Source organism: Apostichopus japonicus, chromosome 8 (assembly GCF_037975245.1).
Source record: "Apostichopus japonicus isolate 1M-3 chromosome 8, ASM3797524v1, whole genome shotgun sequence".
Classification (NCBI taxonomy): Eukaryota; Metazoa; Echinodermata; class Holothuroidea; order Aspidochirotida; family Stichopodidae; genus Apostichopus; species Apostichopus japonicus.
In genome coordinates, this window is record NC_092568.1 from 7,634,386 (window position 1) to 7,651,294 (window position 16,909).

Sequence of the window (16,909 nt, forward strand, 5' to 3'; positions counted from 1 at the left end):
TTACAGACAAAATGCAAAATGCACTGAATAACAAAGTTAGATCATATGCTTTGAGCACTTTCCCTATATACAGAGAATGATATAGTATAGGTACTAAGTATTAGAAACCAAGGAACATGATGTGAAACAAACACACAACTTTTAGCTGAGTACATTTGAATTTATTCGCGTAACTCGATCAGTTTGATGTATGACAACAATTACTTTATTAGATAAAAGTTTCTCAACGCGAATTATAAGTCTATGTCTACTATTATGTTAGTATGAAATGTAAGTTACAAAGCGTGCTCCTGTTCTTCGTCTACGGAAGCGTTGTAGGGGCATTTCATTGACGTCGTACACACGCGAAAAAGGTTAACATATATGAAAATTCACGTCGTGCACAAACAGTACAGTACAGTAATTACAAACAGGTCGAAAAACTATAAAAGATAAGAGTATGAACAATACTTTGCATCGATATCGGTCTAGGCTACCTTCTTTGCAAAACATCAAAACTTTAAACATGACCATTTTGACGTTTTATACAATTGGTATCATATTGTGCAAAATGCTGAAATTTTTAGATCTTTGAGAAATTATTAAGGTTGTTTTACCAAGGATGTAAATCTCCCATGTATATGATGTCCATTCTATGCTTTCGAATATTAAACAGAACAGAATACTGTTGAAATAACAGATTATACCGGTAATTTCTCACATACATGGCCGTATGTTAATATTCTTTCAAACTTTAAAAAATTGTCAGAAAGCTGTGTGAAGCATCATAGAGCGCACGAGAAATAAAATTTCGTTTTCAGTTCAATCACCTGAAAACATTGTCTACCTTTACAATGATGTTACACATGGGTGAGTGTTATGGGGGTGGGGGCTGATCGACTCCTGTAGGTGAGCAAATTAAACAAGGACAAACAGACTATCTGTGTAAATAAAGCACAAGTGGTTGTAGATGAAGGCAAGCAAGTAATGAACAGATTGGAAGCGTTTACAATAACAATATACAGTCAATCTAAATATGATATTACAATAACTAGCGCTTACATATACTTCAGTTTGAAAAAATAAGACATTTCATTCCGCTTACTTTAACTTATTAATTGCGATAGAAAAAAATCAATATAATAATGACCAAACTTTAAGAAGATATACAACAATTAATTGATTACAATATCGATCAATCAATCAAGTTATCGAAGTGCATGCAATCGGAGGTAATTGGTTTTTCTCTCAACCTGCAGTGTTCTCCGTTTAGCTACCGCATTGGTCACCAATTCGTTTCAGGTTTTGCAAGTTACCCCTTTTCAAATATTCAATTTTCACTCTGTTCTTGAAATCATCGATGTTGATGTACAGGCCCTGCAGTGAATATAATATCAAATTTAAACGTAAACGATGAATCAAGACTCAAGAACGCATATACACATTATGGTTTTTCGTTACTAAAATGTTACGTTTGCCAATGATAACTTACAGAGATTTAATCTTCTCGATAAATAATATTTGATTATAATCGCCGATTTTTTTTTCTTCATTATATCGTTCTGTGACGTGAATTAGTACGTGAGAGTAGAACCTTTCATGGTTTTACAACCTTTACAAATACTTACGAAGCATAATTTGAATTTTTACAGTTTGTTCTTTCTCCTCCACCAGCCCCCCCCCCTCACCCCCACACCTTCCCCATTGTACAACATCATATACTGGTCGTTAACCAAACTGAACATGATGCATCTGCCCAACTTAGGAACGGTTCTATATTTACCGAATATTGCGAAAGGTTTGTTGACTGGGTGGGGGAAGGGGAGGTGTTGGGGATGGGGTGGTCGGCTTGGGTGGGGTGAGGTGTTAGGATTGGGGTGGATCGAGTTGTCATTATAATACAGTCAGAGAGGCTGGAATATGCTAACTCGGAATTGAAAATCTAAATAAGAAAAAAAGAAATGTACTTCAAATCCAATCATGTTTTTGGATGGGCATACATTCTCCTCTCCCAAACTAATCGTCACGTTTATTGGACTAAAAGTGTCAAATTTACCTGAAGTTTCCTCACGCCTCCATTTAACTTGAACGTTTCTCTGCCATGGCCCATTCGACGGTTGTTAAACGAAGCACAGTCTCCTGGCTTTAATTGAAACCTTATCTGGAAGACATGAAAATGAGATTCCTTAATTGACCGGCTATTGCGTATAATGTTATCTACACACGAATAAATATATAAATAAAACGACTAAAGAAATACTATGACATATGAGACTTGATATTGCTTTTGTTTAACGAACAATATATTATCAGAGGTCGAAGGTCGCAAGTGGTCATTACAGAAAAACCGTAGGCTACATATGTTCTTTACTTGAACTGACAAAGTTTTGCTTCATATTTCTAATTCTTGATAATTTAAGTTTGCCTACCTACTAAATTCAATGTAAAAAAGCAAACATATGATAACCATTGTCTTATTATATACCTTTTGGTCATTTTAGCAAAATTTCATTCTATTTCCCAGATTGTCTGATGTGAAGGAAAACAATGTTCTTTTCCCTAGGTCCTAGTTAAAGTTAAAGTCTCAATAACTGTTTGCTGATAAATTTCGGAAAACAAAATTTCCAAAGCAGATTCGATGTTTCCTATTCTAAATGCACTCTAACCCAAATGGGTTTAATGGAGTAAAGCCGTCACAAATTTATTTTTTGTTGCCCTTATGGTGCGAATGATTTATCGTAAAATCACTGCGACAGCATATGTCAGCATGTTCATTACACCAATGTAAACGAAATAGTCTACACATGCGGCCCGATAAAGATTTAACGCAGTTCTACACTCGTATCGTCCACATTTTACAATTCCATGGAGAAAACAACTGAAAACACCTGTTTATTCATTACAATGGAAGTAAATGACTCAATTTCGCAAGATACTGACCTAAGAAAGTAGTCCTAGACCTTTTGATTGAAGTATGCAGAATCTACGGACTTGTTTAAAAGTTTGGCGAAGTTTATTCAGCTCAACATTTTAACGACATACAACGTTGTCATTTTCAATGAGCTTTTAGTGCAGTAAGCTAGAAAGGTCGAAGTTTAAATTTGGCAAACAAGTACTGTGACCTGGGGGTAGGAGCCTGGGGGATTTGGGGGAACGTGCCCCCCCCACTTTTTTTTAAAATAGCAACTGTGCCCTACTGGTAAATAAAATGTGCCCCTTTGAAAAAGATATCTTAAGCCTTTGTTAAGTTTAAATAGAGTCACTTGCACCATAATAGTATTGATAGCATACTAACACATCATATATATTTAAGTGATATGGCCGGTGTGTATCGGTTAATAGCATAACGAGTGGTGGTTGTGGAATGAGAAAGTACCCCTCTAATGTTGTGCCGCCACTTTTTGGAAGCTTCCTACCCCCCCACCCCCCTGGCTGAGACTTTAACGTTAGTGATGTATAATGATAATCACATATGTGGCCAGAATATGTTGCTCTTTCATCAGTCAAAAAAAAAATGTTGCCTTCGAAAATGAGCCAATTTTCTGTTCCTTTATGATGACGTACATTATATCGCATCGTAAACTAGTATTTCGTTTTATTACCCGCTGTATTGAAAATGAAACCATATAAGCAGGCGTAGATCCAAAGGGTGTACAACTCTAATTTTCAACCCCGTACCACAAGAAAGGGGGGGGGGGAGAAAACAATCAGTCATTAGCACAACCTTGCATGTAGACTTAATTATCATATACACAAAATTTATAGCCTAAATATGCTTCATAATGCACAAATTTACGTCTATACAATTTGATTTTTTTTCTGCAGACACCCCACAATGGGAATTGGCATCAACGACTCCAGGGTCACACCCTATCCAATTAAAATCTTGACCAGTCAAGTTAGTGAAAAGGGGGGGGGGGTCACAATAGTCCTGCCTGTAGATCTGTGGCGATGAAACATATAAACTTACTTTGGTTGGAGAATTTTCGATCAGTTCAGCAAATTTGAAATATGCTGCATAGTATGGTTCGACCAATTCCTGAATAAGATAAATGCAAAATATTATTAACAAAACTATTTGCCCGTGTTTATTTTGTCTATATACAGAGCTTATACATCACACCGCTTTATTACAAATACTTCGGGAAACTGTTTCCAATAATCATAGTTTTTTTGAAATTCTTGATGTTTGCAGGTTTAGCATATAATTCCTTATAAACTAAGGGTGATTGTGTGCGGATTCAGCATGCACTTATTTACACGTTTAAGTACGTCGAAACTGTACAGCCTACGCAGACCTACACAAATTGCAAACAAACTCTACACTATAAAATCATTGGGACCTTTTCCCGAATAATATTAGACATATCATAAATCAATGAAGATATTCTGCTTCTTTCAAGTTAAATACATTCTTATAAATATACAATCATTTAAAAAGAAAACGTGAATAATATTGGTTATCAAGTGACGGTACAACTTGCTGAAGTTACATTCTTGATTTGACAATTGATTTTCATTTCTGCTCCTTACTGGAACTGCATGCCTTCTTTTGGTGTTCTTTTGGTGTTTTAAGCAATTGTAACTTATTTAAAAATATCCATAGAAAATTAAAAAGAGAATTAAACAGCCGTACATACTTACTTCTGGAACCTGTAGCGGTCCTTCTGTGTAGATACTCCAAAACACAGCGTTCACCTGGAAAATGGAGGACGGAACAAGCTGTTTATTCTATTGCATGGTTTATTCATATAGGTGCCTTCTTTCAAAGCTTTAAAACAGAGCCCTTGTGAGTCCCTTTACATAAAGTGTTGTAATTAGACTGTTTCTAGCGATAATTTAATAAGGTGTGATAAAACAAGTAAACTGAAGGGAACAGAATATTCTCATTCAACCGGGTGTGAATATCCCCTGCAGAATACCCGCTCTCCCTCTTAAACATACTTTGTATCGATAAATATGAAGCTTGGTCGACGAATATTGTTGATGACATTTGCGAAAATAAAAACAGAAACCGAAATCGAAAAAAGACACAACTAAAACCAACACAAACTACTAAGCACAAACACACACACACACACAGACACACACACAGACAAAAACAAATAAGTTTAGAGGTATCAACATTAAAGACAATACGTTTACGCTATGAAAGTGTCATTGCACATTCGTATATAAGTTTAAATCATTTCCATTAACCATTTCTCAGTAAAGAAAGTAATGCATTGCAGACTACACATTTCCATCTAAATATCAAATCCTTACTTTTCCTTTTGTATTTACGCTGATGTGTGGTCGCTGATACACGATGAAGGATGGGCGTTCACTGTTTGTATAAACCAAAAGAGAAGTACAAATAAATATGCTTTTTTTATTTTTATAGAAAGTGGTTCTTTATCTTTATACTTATAAGCTTTAATAATATCTTTTTTTCTATAGCAAGTGGTCCTTTATACTAATAAGCTGTATTGATAATTATTTTATTTTTTATGAAAGATCTCCCAAGAAAGAGCCAGGGCACGACAAGAAATTGTATCCACTCTCATCCCCTGTCACCTAACAACGAGACTGTTACTGATGCTGGTCTGGACTCTGGAACGATCCTTTTCTTTCATGAATCTAATTCCATCACCGTATAGTTCATTATATAATATCATCCTAGCATTATCGATCATTCGCTGTAAGCTTAAGGTTCAGTATATTCCACAATTTGCCTCATCGATAATTATATGCATAGTTCCAGAACTTTCATGTACATTCCGTTCGTATATCAGTGTAATGCGCATTCTGCTTGCTTCAAGCACGTTCAGCTTGCCTTTAAAAGCATTTTCTGGTACTACAACAAATAACATGAAATTTATACTGAAAGGAAAAACTATTTCAAACTACTAGTTGAAACCCCCATCTAACTATCATGCCCATAACTCGAGATATGATTGATTGGAATATAACCTATTTTGGCTGGCTAACGATACCTTCAACCACACTCCAGGAAGCTGAATCACAGTAGTTAGTGGGTGGGTGGATGAGGGCATGATGGGGGGGGGGGGTCTGTGACGTAATCTGGGCAAATGCTCTTCAAAATCTTTACTGATGCTACACTTACTTGACTAAAAGTTTTAAATTGCCGTGCTACTTGCCAGCCCACATATAGTAGTATATTAGAGACGCTTAAACTATACAACCACACTTTGTACATACCATTAAATCATGTACTAGGCGTATATTAAGCTTTGTGATTTAAAACAGGAAGTGCACACATATAGGCCTACTAAACCAAATAAAATATAAAAGAAGACGAAAAACAGGAAGGAAATAAGATAAAACTAGGACGTTTCTCACTCTTCATCGTGTATCTTTTGAAATGTTGCCGGAACCTTTAACAATGTCGCAAAGTGTTCTGGGTATTCTTTCTGCAGCTGTTCCGCGGCATGGTGGAGATCAACGAAAACACTTGCACCGCCCTCCACAGACGGATCCAACCTGAATAAAATATGATATAGACAAACATTTGCATACATTTCTTTTGTCAGTCGAAATCAGATAAGCAAACCTTCTCCTCCCTTCCTCCCTCCCTTATTTCCCGCTCCCCTCTCCCTCCACCCTTCCCTCCCTCACTCTCCCTCCCTCCCTCCCAAATTGCTTCAGTGTATTGTTCCTTATATATTCTCGTACGTGTTTTACAGAAGCTAAGCCTACTTCCGTTTGAATTCACTGCCACCCCACCTCAACAAAAGTATAGTAAACAAAAATGTAGGATGCAGTAAGGTAAACAATTGTTTTAAAAACACACAACATAATGCTTTACTATTGTGTAAAATATGTGCACTTACCTGGTGCAATGAAGTAATTGTAAGCCAGGAGGGGACTCACTATACGGCATATCCTGATGAAATTCCAGGGGCAACTCCGTAAAACCAATGTTGGTGACATTATCTCTTGATTCAACATCAAAGACCTGAGTAAGAGATATAAATGGTTAAGCTATGTATTTTCCTTTTTTTCTCCATGTGCGAGAAAGATGGAGTCACATAAATACACACACACGCACACGCACCCCTCCCCAGGAAGCAGTCTCCAAAGTTTCAGTCAAAGAAACACGGTAACCCTAAGTATTGAGATACTCACGCCGGTATATATTATAAATGGCGGAACTGTTGCCGAACCACGTGATATCTAAAATTGACGGTATGTTAATATATAAATCTCATACATGGCATACTCTTAATGTGGGGGAAAGGTAATGTAAGATTTACGGTGACAACGCTTGAAAATGATTTAATGCGTTACAATGCGTCGAAACAATTTGCCGGGCTTGCACCACTGTACACCACTCATTGTTATCTTGGCTGATGCATGTTTACCATTTGACCTATGACGTATGATCAATTCAATGTGTCATGAACTTACTGTTCCCCATATGGTTTGGTAAAGAGGTGCCACGAGCTCACCGACCTATTAGAGTTAGAAATAATGTCAAAAGGTCACACCTTCATGAAGGAAACTGTTAATTAAAATACGATGGAATTGTATATAGAAACACCCATTGATGATGCACTAAATACATGATATTTAAATGTCATGCATGGTCCGAAGATTGTCTATTTGTATACTTAATTTGCATCTTTAAGTGCTTCACGATCTGACGAAAATGAACCATATAATTACTTAATATGCTAAAGTTGAACTCAAATACTGCCTTACACACTTATAGCGTATTGCATTCACCATAAGTGTTTTAACAAGATGCACTTGATATACAAAACTTAAGGTAAAATCGGAAAAGAAAAACTAAGAAAAATGCTCATTACGATGTCGACAATGAGCAACTAACCGTTTGTCTGTTTGTTATAAACCCAACGTTAATGCTTATGATAACTCAACATGTACTCACGTCTAATGTTCGAATTTGTTTACCGGTTTAGCATGTACTTAGTATACTACATGATATCCTTCTTTGCTTCCAAAACATACGGTAATAAATATTTCTGATGTCAAGTATGTCAGCGAGAATGTCAGTAAGAATTTTCATGGGAGAGGACGAGAATAGGTTGTTTCGTAAAAAATAATGATAAAAAAAATAATAAAAAAACCTACGGTAGCCTAAGATGGTATTTTCGAAAATAAAAACACTAAATTCAAACAAGAAATCTAACAAAATTACAACAGCATCTGACAAAAATCTCAACAACAATAAAGCCAAGAAAAAGCAAATTACTGCTTATTTTGAGGTGACTCTAATAAACATGCAAATCTTTAAGGTTTAAACAGAAAAGCAGAAAGGACCCCCATCCCTCCCCCCCCCAAAAAAAAACCTCTCAACATTCATGAGAACATCGAGGATTGACTTCCATGTGAAAGATAAACCTCGATGTCTTTTTGCCTTTTTTTTACAGCTTACATATAGGGTTACCTCTGATTGCATGTTACTACCAATCAGACATATACGATGAATAAATCAGTTATGGATATGACTTGAAAGTCATAATGCCTTCTATACTCGTCCGTACGTTTGACTGTATAGGACATATTTACTGTAACATACCTCGCCGACCTTTTTATCTTCACAAGGCACATTTTTCACTATCGCTAAGCCATCGTTTTCTATAGCTTGAATCCAGCTGAAAGAGTAAAAGAGAGAAAGAGAGAGTGAAGGGAAACCCATTTTCTTACAATAATAGTTTTACTGTTCAATTATAGAAATTATAGAAAATGCATGAAATATTTTTTACGTCGAAAACCCTTTTCATGGTCTTTTAGTAATAAAGCCACTGGATTATGAGTGAAGCAGTAGGTAGTATATACAAACATATATAAACATACATATATGAATATATATATATATATATATATACATATACATATATACATAGGCTATACATATATATATATACATATATATATATATATATATATATATATATATATATATATATATATATATATATATATCAATCTGAATGTAAAACACACCTGCGGGCGTGTGTGTGTCTTTCAACCGTTTCTACTTACTCGAAATATATATCTCCAGATTTACTTATTTCCTCATATTCAAATGTCTGCACAGGTCCCTTTGTAAAAGAAATAAAGCGGGGGAAAGTTAGTTGAAATTCTAAATAGGCCTACATGAACTGTAGCTTTTGACTGTTTTTGGTACGCCTCAGTATCCTTATAGGCCTTACGTTACCGGTACCGTATATTTTTTAAACCTTTTTCATATAACTCGAAATATTCGAGAAATAATCTTAAGTTCGACTAAAGGGTGAACATTTGAGACAAAAGATTCGAAAGTTTGAAATAAAATGTTGACATTTTGTATGTCTCATCTGGGCTACAGAAGCTTCAAGGAAAAATAAAAATTCGTTGTCCAAAGATGCCCAAACTGGTCAAGGTTTTTCGCGACTCCCCCGCCCCCCTCACCCCCACAGCCCAACTGTTTGATATCTACGTAATATACACTGCTGTTGGTACCCTGGTTTGCGTTTGACTCCACAGAGTATGGTACAAAGTTCGAGAATTATGCGTCTCAGTCCAACCCACCCCTCCCCACCCTACACCGCAAATACGTCACAAAATACCATAGTCAGTGAGGTTAAGATTTCGTAACCACGTTTCTAGTTTCATCGTTTTTTCGCCAAACAGATTTTTATACAACCTCTCGGATTGTTTACATTCCCGACAAATGAAATGTACACCCTGAAGTCAAAGCTGAGCGGACAAGACAACAACGAAATTCAAATCACCGTACGACATACATCGCCAAAGTGTAGGCCTACCATGCTTATATGTTGTTATGTATACAAAAGCGCGGAGATTACCGTTAGTCACAAATTAACCACGGATGCCAGGAACAAAAATACAAATTTATAAGAAGTTTCTTTATCAGCATCATACACACGTTACACATCATGATATATGCTTTAAAAGTATATAAATGAAGCGCATTTAAGGTTTCCGAGCTGCAATGCCAGAGAACGGACTCCACAGTTACACATTAATTACCCATTCGGCTAAGACCTACAAATCTCGGCGAGCGCACCATGTTTTTATCAAAATTAGATAAAATTGTACTTACAGTTTTGTATTTAATATCTTTCTGTGTAGATTTCTCATCTAAGTCTTCTGTGGAGTAACTGACTGACTTCAACCACCCAAGCGGATAACGCATAGTGTGGTTGTCTTCATTAGAGGTAACCACTAAAGACCCTATATGTATAACATATAATGAAGACAATCAATTTGGTTTTATTTCATTCAAGAAACTCTCCTTGTTAACACTTTGTTTTTAAGTCTTAATTCAAATAGTTTCTGTGACTACAACAGATAAACTCAAATGTGAACTAGGGGGCATGATGTCTGACCAATAGTTATACATCATGATGGTTAAGAAAGTACAAAACTGTAAGTTTAAGTTTAATTTCGAAGAATAAAGAATAAAAACATTCAACGCCACAGACAACATGTTAATGGTTTTTACTATTGCAGTTAACAACAAGAACAGTGCACCATTTTGTCAATCCACTATAGATTTGACCAATGAAGCTCTATGCCAAATAATGCGGGGGGGGGGGGGTAGGACATTTTGAATATATGCGAAGAAGCTAATACAAACTTAAATGACAATCGACAGCCGCACATACATTTTAATAAACTGATGATTTATCATAATTAATGATTAATTCCCTTTTTTCCACTTTTACTCTCTGTTTTTTCTCATTGTTATGAAACTGTTCCTTGTCCATGTTCGCGATCTATACCATTCATTTTAATGGGACATTATTGTCGTAAAAGATCGACAAAATTGTCGATACTAACGACCCCACCCTACCCACTCTCAGCTAGCTGCTTAAAGTTGGTCAGTATAGGCCCCAAATTATAGCACGCTTTAATTGCTAGAAGTTTTCAAAAAGTAATTTCCTGGAGGTCTTTACTCTCCAAAACTTTTTCAGAACACACAAGATGACTGAATGTCCCAGTGAGTAAAATTTCCTCGAAGGTTGTAATAGAAACAGTTGAAGAATTTTGGCCAAAGGTGACCATATTTGAATATGTTGCATATTTGGGGCCAATACAGCATACCTTTAAAAAGTGTGTTCACCTACAGAGACGGAGAAAGTTACTCTCCATTCAGTTTTTGCATTACTCCAAACAATTATTCTGATTCCTTTTCGGTTCATCTCTCTCTCTCTCTTCTTTCATATGTAGTTCTCGACACATGGAGGGGGATATACAATACATGAAGGGGGATATAAACACACGACGGGGATATAGACATTGAGATTAATGAACACCATATACCGTTGTCTATTTCCGCTTTTCCGAGTGTTAATTTTCTTGGTATATTACGAGCAGGAATTCTTTTCATCCAGCTCTCAGTCTCCATACAGTCTGTACAGTGACAATTATGTCTGATCCAATAGGCGTGGTACCTGTAACGAGATTAGGTATAAAGGGAATGAGATTTCAGTTATACGGAACGTCAAGAATTTGAATACGGAATCCAGCATACGGAAAATCCTGCTGTTGAGTAGGGTCGCACCTCGGGGGATAATTATATCGGCCTCTCAATTATGCACCCTTCATAAGATCTTCTTACTGTTATGTATATTAGAATATACTGTTTTTTTTTTGGTTCCATAAATGTCCTAGCAACCCCCTTATTTGACCCCGGGTCCCGGGACTGAAGCCCCCTGGATCACTGTTCGTCAGGCCTGTATAACATCACACGCTGTTGCAAGATAAACTCCTGTATACCATTGCAACCCACCGGAAGAAAGGAATGGTGAGGTATATTTATTACAGTGCTCTGGTTGACAGGTTCATAGTTTGTTTATATTTCTGAGTAAAACTACACATATCGTACAGAACCCTTGATGTTTAAGAAAGAAATAATTATTTTGAGGGAAGGTCTCTTCATGCAACTGTACATCGGCACATCAACTTATCCCCCGCTCCTCCCTATCAACAACAAATCCGCTGGTCTCCTCTTGCGCACGACACTGTTTCACTGGTTGGAAATAAAATATGTATCAGTTCTGTGTACGAACGTTCTTCATGCTCTTGATTTTGGTTACAGGCCACGAGACCGAAGGTCCGCGAGACCGAAGGTCCGCAACCCGAAATTAAAGAAGGTCCGCGACACCGAAGGTCTTCGAGACCGAGGTCCGCGAGACCGAAACTATTACTAGGCCCCGCGAGACCGAAACTATTACTAGGCCTATAATAGTGGTAAGACCAGGGAGTTGCTATGGAACAACTCCTTGGTAAGACAAATATTACGACCGGTTATATTACGTTGATAAAGCGCGTAATTAACAAGAACTTACAGCCATTTCTTTTCATAGTGGATACCAGTGACTTGCGGAAGGGAGCTGGGGCGGCTTGCATTGATACTAGGGCTCCACCAGTAGCGTAACCAGGGGGGTTGTAGGGGGCGAAAGCCCCCGCTCTCAAAGTCTCGCCACCACCCTCCATGCTGCCCCAAAAGAAATTTTAGAATACAATATAACTTAAAAATTAGATATAGCGATACCCTATTTCAAACAATATTGCCCCCCCACCTTGTCAATATCCTTGACCCCCCTGAATAAAAGCCCCTCTAATGAAAAAGTCTAGTTACGCCTATCGATGGAGCTTCCATAAACCATCGGTCTCGCGGATCATCGGTTCGCGGAAATTCAGTCTCGCGGACCTTCGGTCTCGCGGAATTCCCCTCGATTTTTGCTTTTGCTTTTCAAGACAAGCCTCCTGTTGTGTCATCCTCATCATTTTGAGGGTCGGAACCTTTACTTCAGAGAACGATTAGCAAAGTTGAGCACACTCAACACTCATAACGGGTCTGAGGAATTTTAAACAGAAAATGTAATGACTAAACGTCCACACTATCCATTATGTCCATAATGTATGAATTATTCTGAACATTCAGTCACCTGCTTGGTGCGCTGTCTTGCCATTTCACTTCCAGAATGGTACCATTTGGGGTGATGGAGACTCCATCCACCAAGGGGGAAGGTTGTCTTAATGTTATCGACATCTACAAAGAAAAAAAATCAGAAACTTTAAACGAATATAAATAAAACAAGTAAGAAGATAGACCACAAACGGTGCCAAACTCACTGGCAGCAAACTGTCTTTATTTATAATACAAGCATACAGCAGTGGCTTTGAGGGTTAAATCAGTTCCTGTTGAAACATGTTTTGTATGCATTATTACACCATCCATTAAAAAAACAAACCGCTTTATAAAAACAAAAACGTAACAAAGCGACGAGGAATACTTAGAACAATGGAATACCTAGAACAATGGAATTGGAATACCTAGAACAATTAATGAAAACAACAGGATAAAATACCAACTAAAAATAAACCCTATGCATATCAGGTAACCTACTAGTGACATAAATTTCAATTAAGGTTGTCGACAGTAGCGCAACCAGCAGGAGGGGGCGCAGATGGGCGTGATCAACCCCCCCAATTTGCGTTGTGCTACAGTCTTGCCCGCCCCCCCCATGACATCCAGTGATATATTCAAAATACTTCTTTTTTACATTTTTTCGAGGTCTAATCACAAGTATTCATACCTCAGGGCTCATGTTCATACTTCATATAACCTCAGAACTTGGCCATCAGACCGAAATATTACACATTTTGGGCCTTCATCATACCCACATACTGAGACCGTTGATTAATATCGTCGTGGACGTGTATTTGTGCAGACGAGTTTCCCATTAATACATACATTTTTTGGTAATTCCTACCATCAACCATCACGGGGTTGCCCCCTTAAGAAAAATCTTGCCCCCCCCCTAACAATTAGAATGCTGGCTACGCCCCTGCCTACTGGTATCGCTTAGTTAAACTTCAAAAGCTTGTAAACAAACGTAAAGAAAGGTAAGTAACCTAAAATCACGCCCAAACGTAAGACATATCAAAATCACTTACGCTATGGCTTACAGAATGTAACGTTAACTTTCACAAATACTTCGATCGACAGTATCCGAACCTCTTCAACAACAGTATTGCGTGTTTGCCTATAATATTAATCTACGAGGTGCCCCTATATATACACATCAGCTCATGGAGGGGTATAGCAAGATAACATTTCAAGCTGTCAGAAGCCACTTGGTGCAGACTGTTACATATTAATACAAGTAACCTTTGGCATGACAATTTTTATAAGATTACGTAGCTATTGTAATCGGTGACAGACCTGGGGTGTTGCTGGCCAAAGGACTTGCTTTTACAGTAAACAAGAAACTGCGTTACACGTTGCAAGTATAGTAGCATATGGAAGTATGTCAGGATGATATACTTCCCTGTTGTATGTGCCTATAGGCCTAATCGATAGCATTGCCTACATAAATATATATATATATATATATATATATATATATATATATATATATATAAATGAAAATCGTAATGAGTTGGAAAATCAAGCACAGTGAAAAAACTTCCAGCCTCCACCGGGATTCAAACCCGGGCCTCCCGCTATGTACGCGGACACCCTAACCAACTAGGCCATGGACACTGATTGTATGTCCAGAGGTTCTAAACCGGTAAGGAAGGTCGTAATTCCACTGTAGGCGTTTGTCACCTGTTTCGAACAATACTAGTTCTGTTTTTGGTGACATATTTTGCCTTACTCTAGAGATCAAACATGATGCTAACCAACTCGAAAATCATTTGTAATTCCTAAAGCCGGATCTCGAAAGAGATACTTTGAACAGACTTTATGTTAATATATATGTATATAATATAGCGTCGTAAAGCCATTGCCTTCCAGACCAGATATTGAACCCAGCGAAACATATCAATATGGAGTTTTACGAAACATTTGCCGGCTGGTTATCTTGTTGTCTTCTCAAGGAGAAGCCAAGCAAATTGTCTATATACTTAATGCGTTGCAGACTCTTTGCTTATACGAGATTTTGTATGTGCATGCGTTTACAATTTATGGCAAATTTACCTGACTCATTTATATGTATGTGGGATACACTTATAACCAATGATAGCTTCATTCGTATAAATTAACCCCGCCCATTACCGGTCTACTTGCAAGGAAAATGTTTCTGAAAAATATAGGACGTTATTAATGACTATTTCTGATTAATCACTCATTTTCTCCGTCCTATATACAGACGTTGGTTCCCGGCGGACACAGCTAATCTGCCTTGGAATAGTTACACGATACCTGGTATTTGTTTCATTTAATTTAAAAAATAAAGTAAAATATAACAAAAAAACGATGATAAACGACGCTTAGTGTTGGTTCACGTGATATGCATCTGATATATTGAGGTTTGAGTGCAGATTCAGTGCAACTACAATAGGTTTCAGTTTCGAAGTCTTTGTTAAGATGAAGGCTATTATAACATGGGGGTGGGGTCTTTGTTGACTGGAGCGATGGTTGTTGGGGGTGGGCCTAGGGTGGGTGGGGTGTTGGCATGCGCACAACCGCGGTAATGGACAAATTGAGGTTTTTTAATTTCACTACAAGTTTACAAACAGCATGTTACTCAACACAATGGAAGAAAAAATTCTTCATACTTCAAATTTAGTACGAAGTACAAGTCAAACGAAGCTCGTTACGGTAGCATTTACGTTCCCCTGCTTAGTTCCGACTCGCACCCCCCCCCTCCCCCGACACCTTCCGTACAAATATCATTGTACTGTCCAACTGACAATAATGTAGAATCCTATGCAGATTTTTGATAGGACTATTTGGTAACACTATAATATATCAACTATATATCAACACTGTATGTCGTCCAGTTACAGAGTTGTTGACAAATGACAATTCATAATCATGGACGTTAAATATGAATCTAAGAGACTGGCTTCGGTCAGCTTGCGGCTTTGATAAGCCAGTGATAGCTAGTTACTGCTTGCAGGAGATTCTAAAATACATACATACATACACGCATACATACACGCATACATGTATGTATGTATGTATATGTGATCTTCCCGCAAGCAGGAACTCGCGAAAGAAGCCATGGAGGCTTATAGACTCGCAAGCTGACCGAAGCCAATCTCTCGGCACACATCCATTTAACGTCCATGTCGGGAAGTTGTAATTGAACAACACCCTTGCCAGACGACACACCTTGCTGTCGGCGGGGAATCGAACCGGGGATCTCATGACTGGGAGACGCCGGCGTTAACCACTAGGCTATACACTCCGCCTTACACTCCGCCTACACTCCACATATCACACTGAGAACATGGACACTGAGAATTAATACTTATATACATAGGCCTACATATATATATATTTATTTATATGTATTTATATAGTCTTACCTCTAGTGTGCATTAATGTTCTACGATTCCAATGATATCGTTGTCTTGGACGATGCTGTGCGCGAGTGTTTGTTAGCCCTTTGGATAGTGACCATATAGTTTCACTGCAGCATAGCATATGTCCTATTCAAACTCAACTGACTAGAGGTTACGTCTATAGAATTGTTACTCGTTGTAAACCGTTTATCTAGGTTTACATGCTGGTTTGTTCATCATAATAGTGGTAATATTACACAGTGTATGTAGTCTGTTGTGAGTATGAAGTTCGCATCCGGCGAAGCGAGGGGCAACATATACTGTGTACGTGTATTGCATATATTTCATATATAGACTTATGTGGATCGGTATTGAACGTAACGCAATTATAACTGTAGCTCTATGGAGTGCTATACGTTCACTGAGACTGAATTCCGTACGTAGGATTCATAATAAGAGGTAAAATGTATGATTTCGCAGTTTCACGCTGCACTACAGCCTACACTGAACTCGACAGATTGTTCTCCCTGTAGGCTATTTGTAGTGATGTACACGTAGTTGAGTGGTGTGGAGGGTTGGTAGTTACATGAATGGAGGGGGGGGGGGGGTGGAGGGGTGGTGGCGACAGCAGAATGGCGGTAGCGTAATG

At 37.8% G+C, this 16,909-nt stretch overlaps 1 protein-coding gene across 1 annotated transcript; it reads right to left on the reverse strand.

The window, feature by feature from the left end:
• Positions 1-124: 124 nt before the first annotated feature.
• On the reverse strand, positions 125-16,564 carry LOC139970880 (2-(trimethylamino)ethylphosphonate dioxygenase-like). The gene is made up of 14 exons (XM_071976939.1): positions 16,285-16,564; positions 12,909-13,012; positions 11,278-11,408; positions 10,055-10,185; positions 8,992-9,050; positions 8,525-8,600; positions 7,390-7,434; positions 6,813-6,937; positions 6,322-6,462; positions 5,245-5,305; positions 4,624-4,677; positions 3,950-4,018; positions 2,036-2,140; positions 125-1,356 (listed from the first exon to the last, which is right to left on the reverse strand). Exons 2-14 carry the CDS (start codon positions 13,010-13,012, stop codon positions 1,249-1,251), a joined length of 1,209 nt encoding a protein of 402 aa, XP_071833040.1. The 5' UTR covers positions 16,285-16,564; the 3' UTR covers positions 125-1,248.
• Between the last annotated feature and the right edge of the window lie 345 nt (positions 16,565-16,909).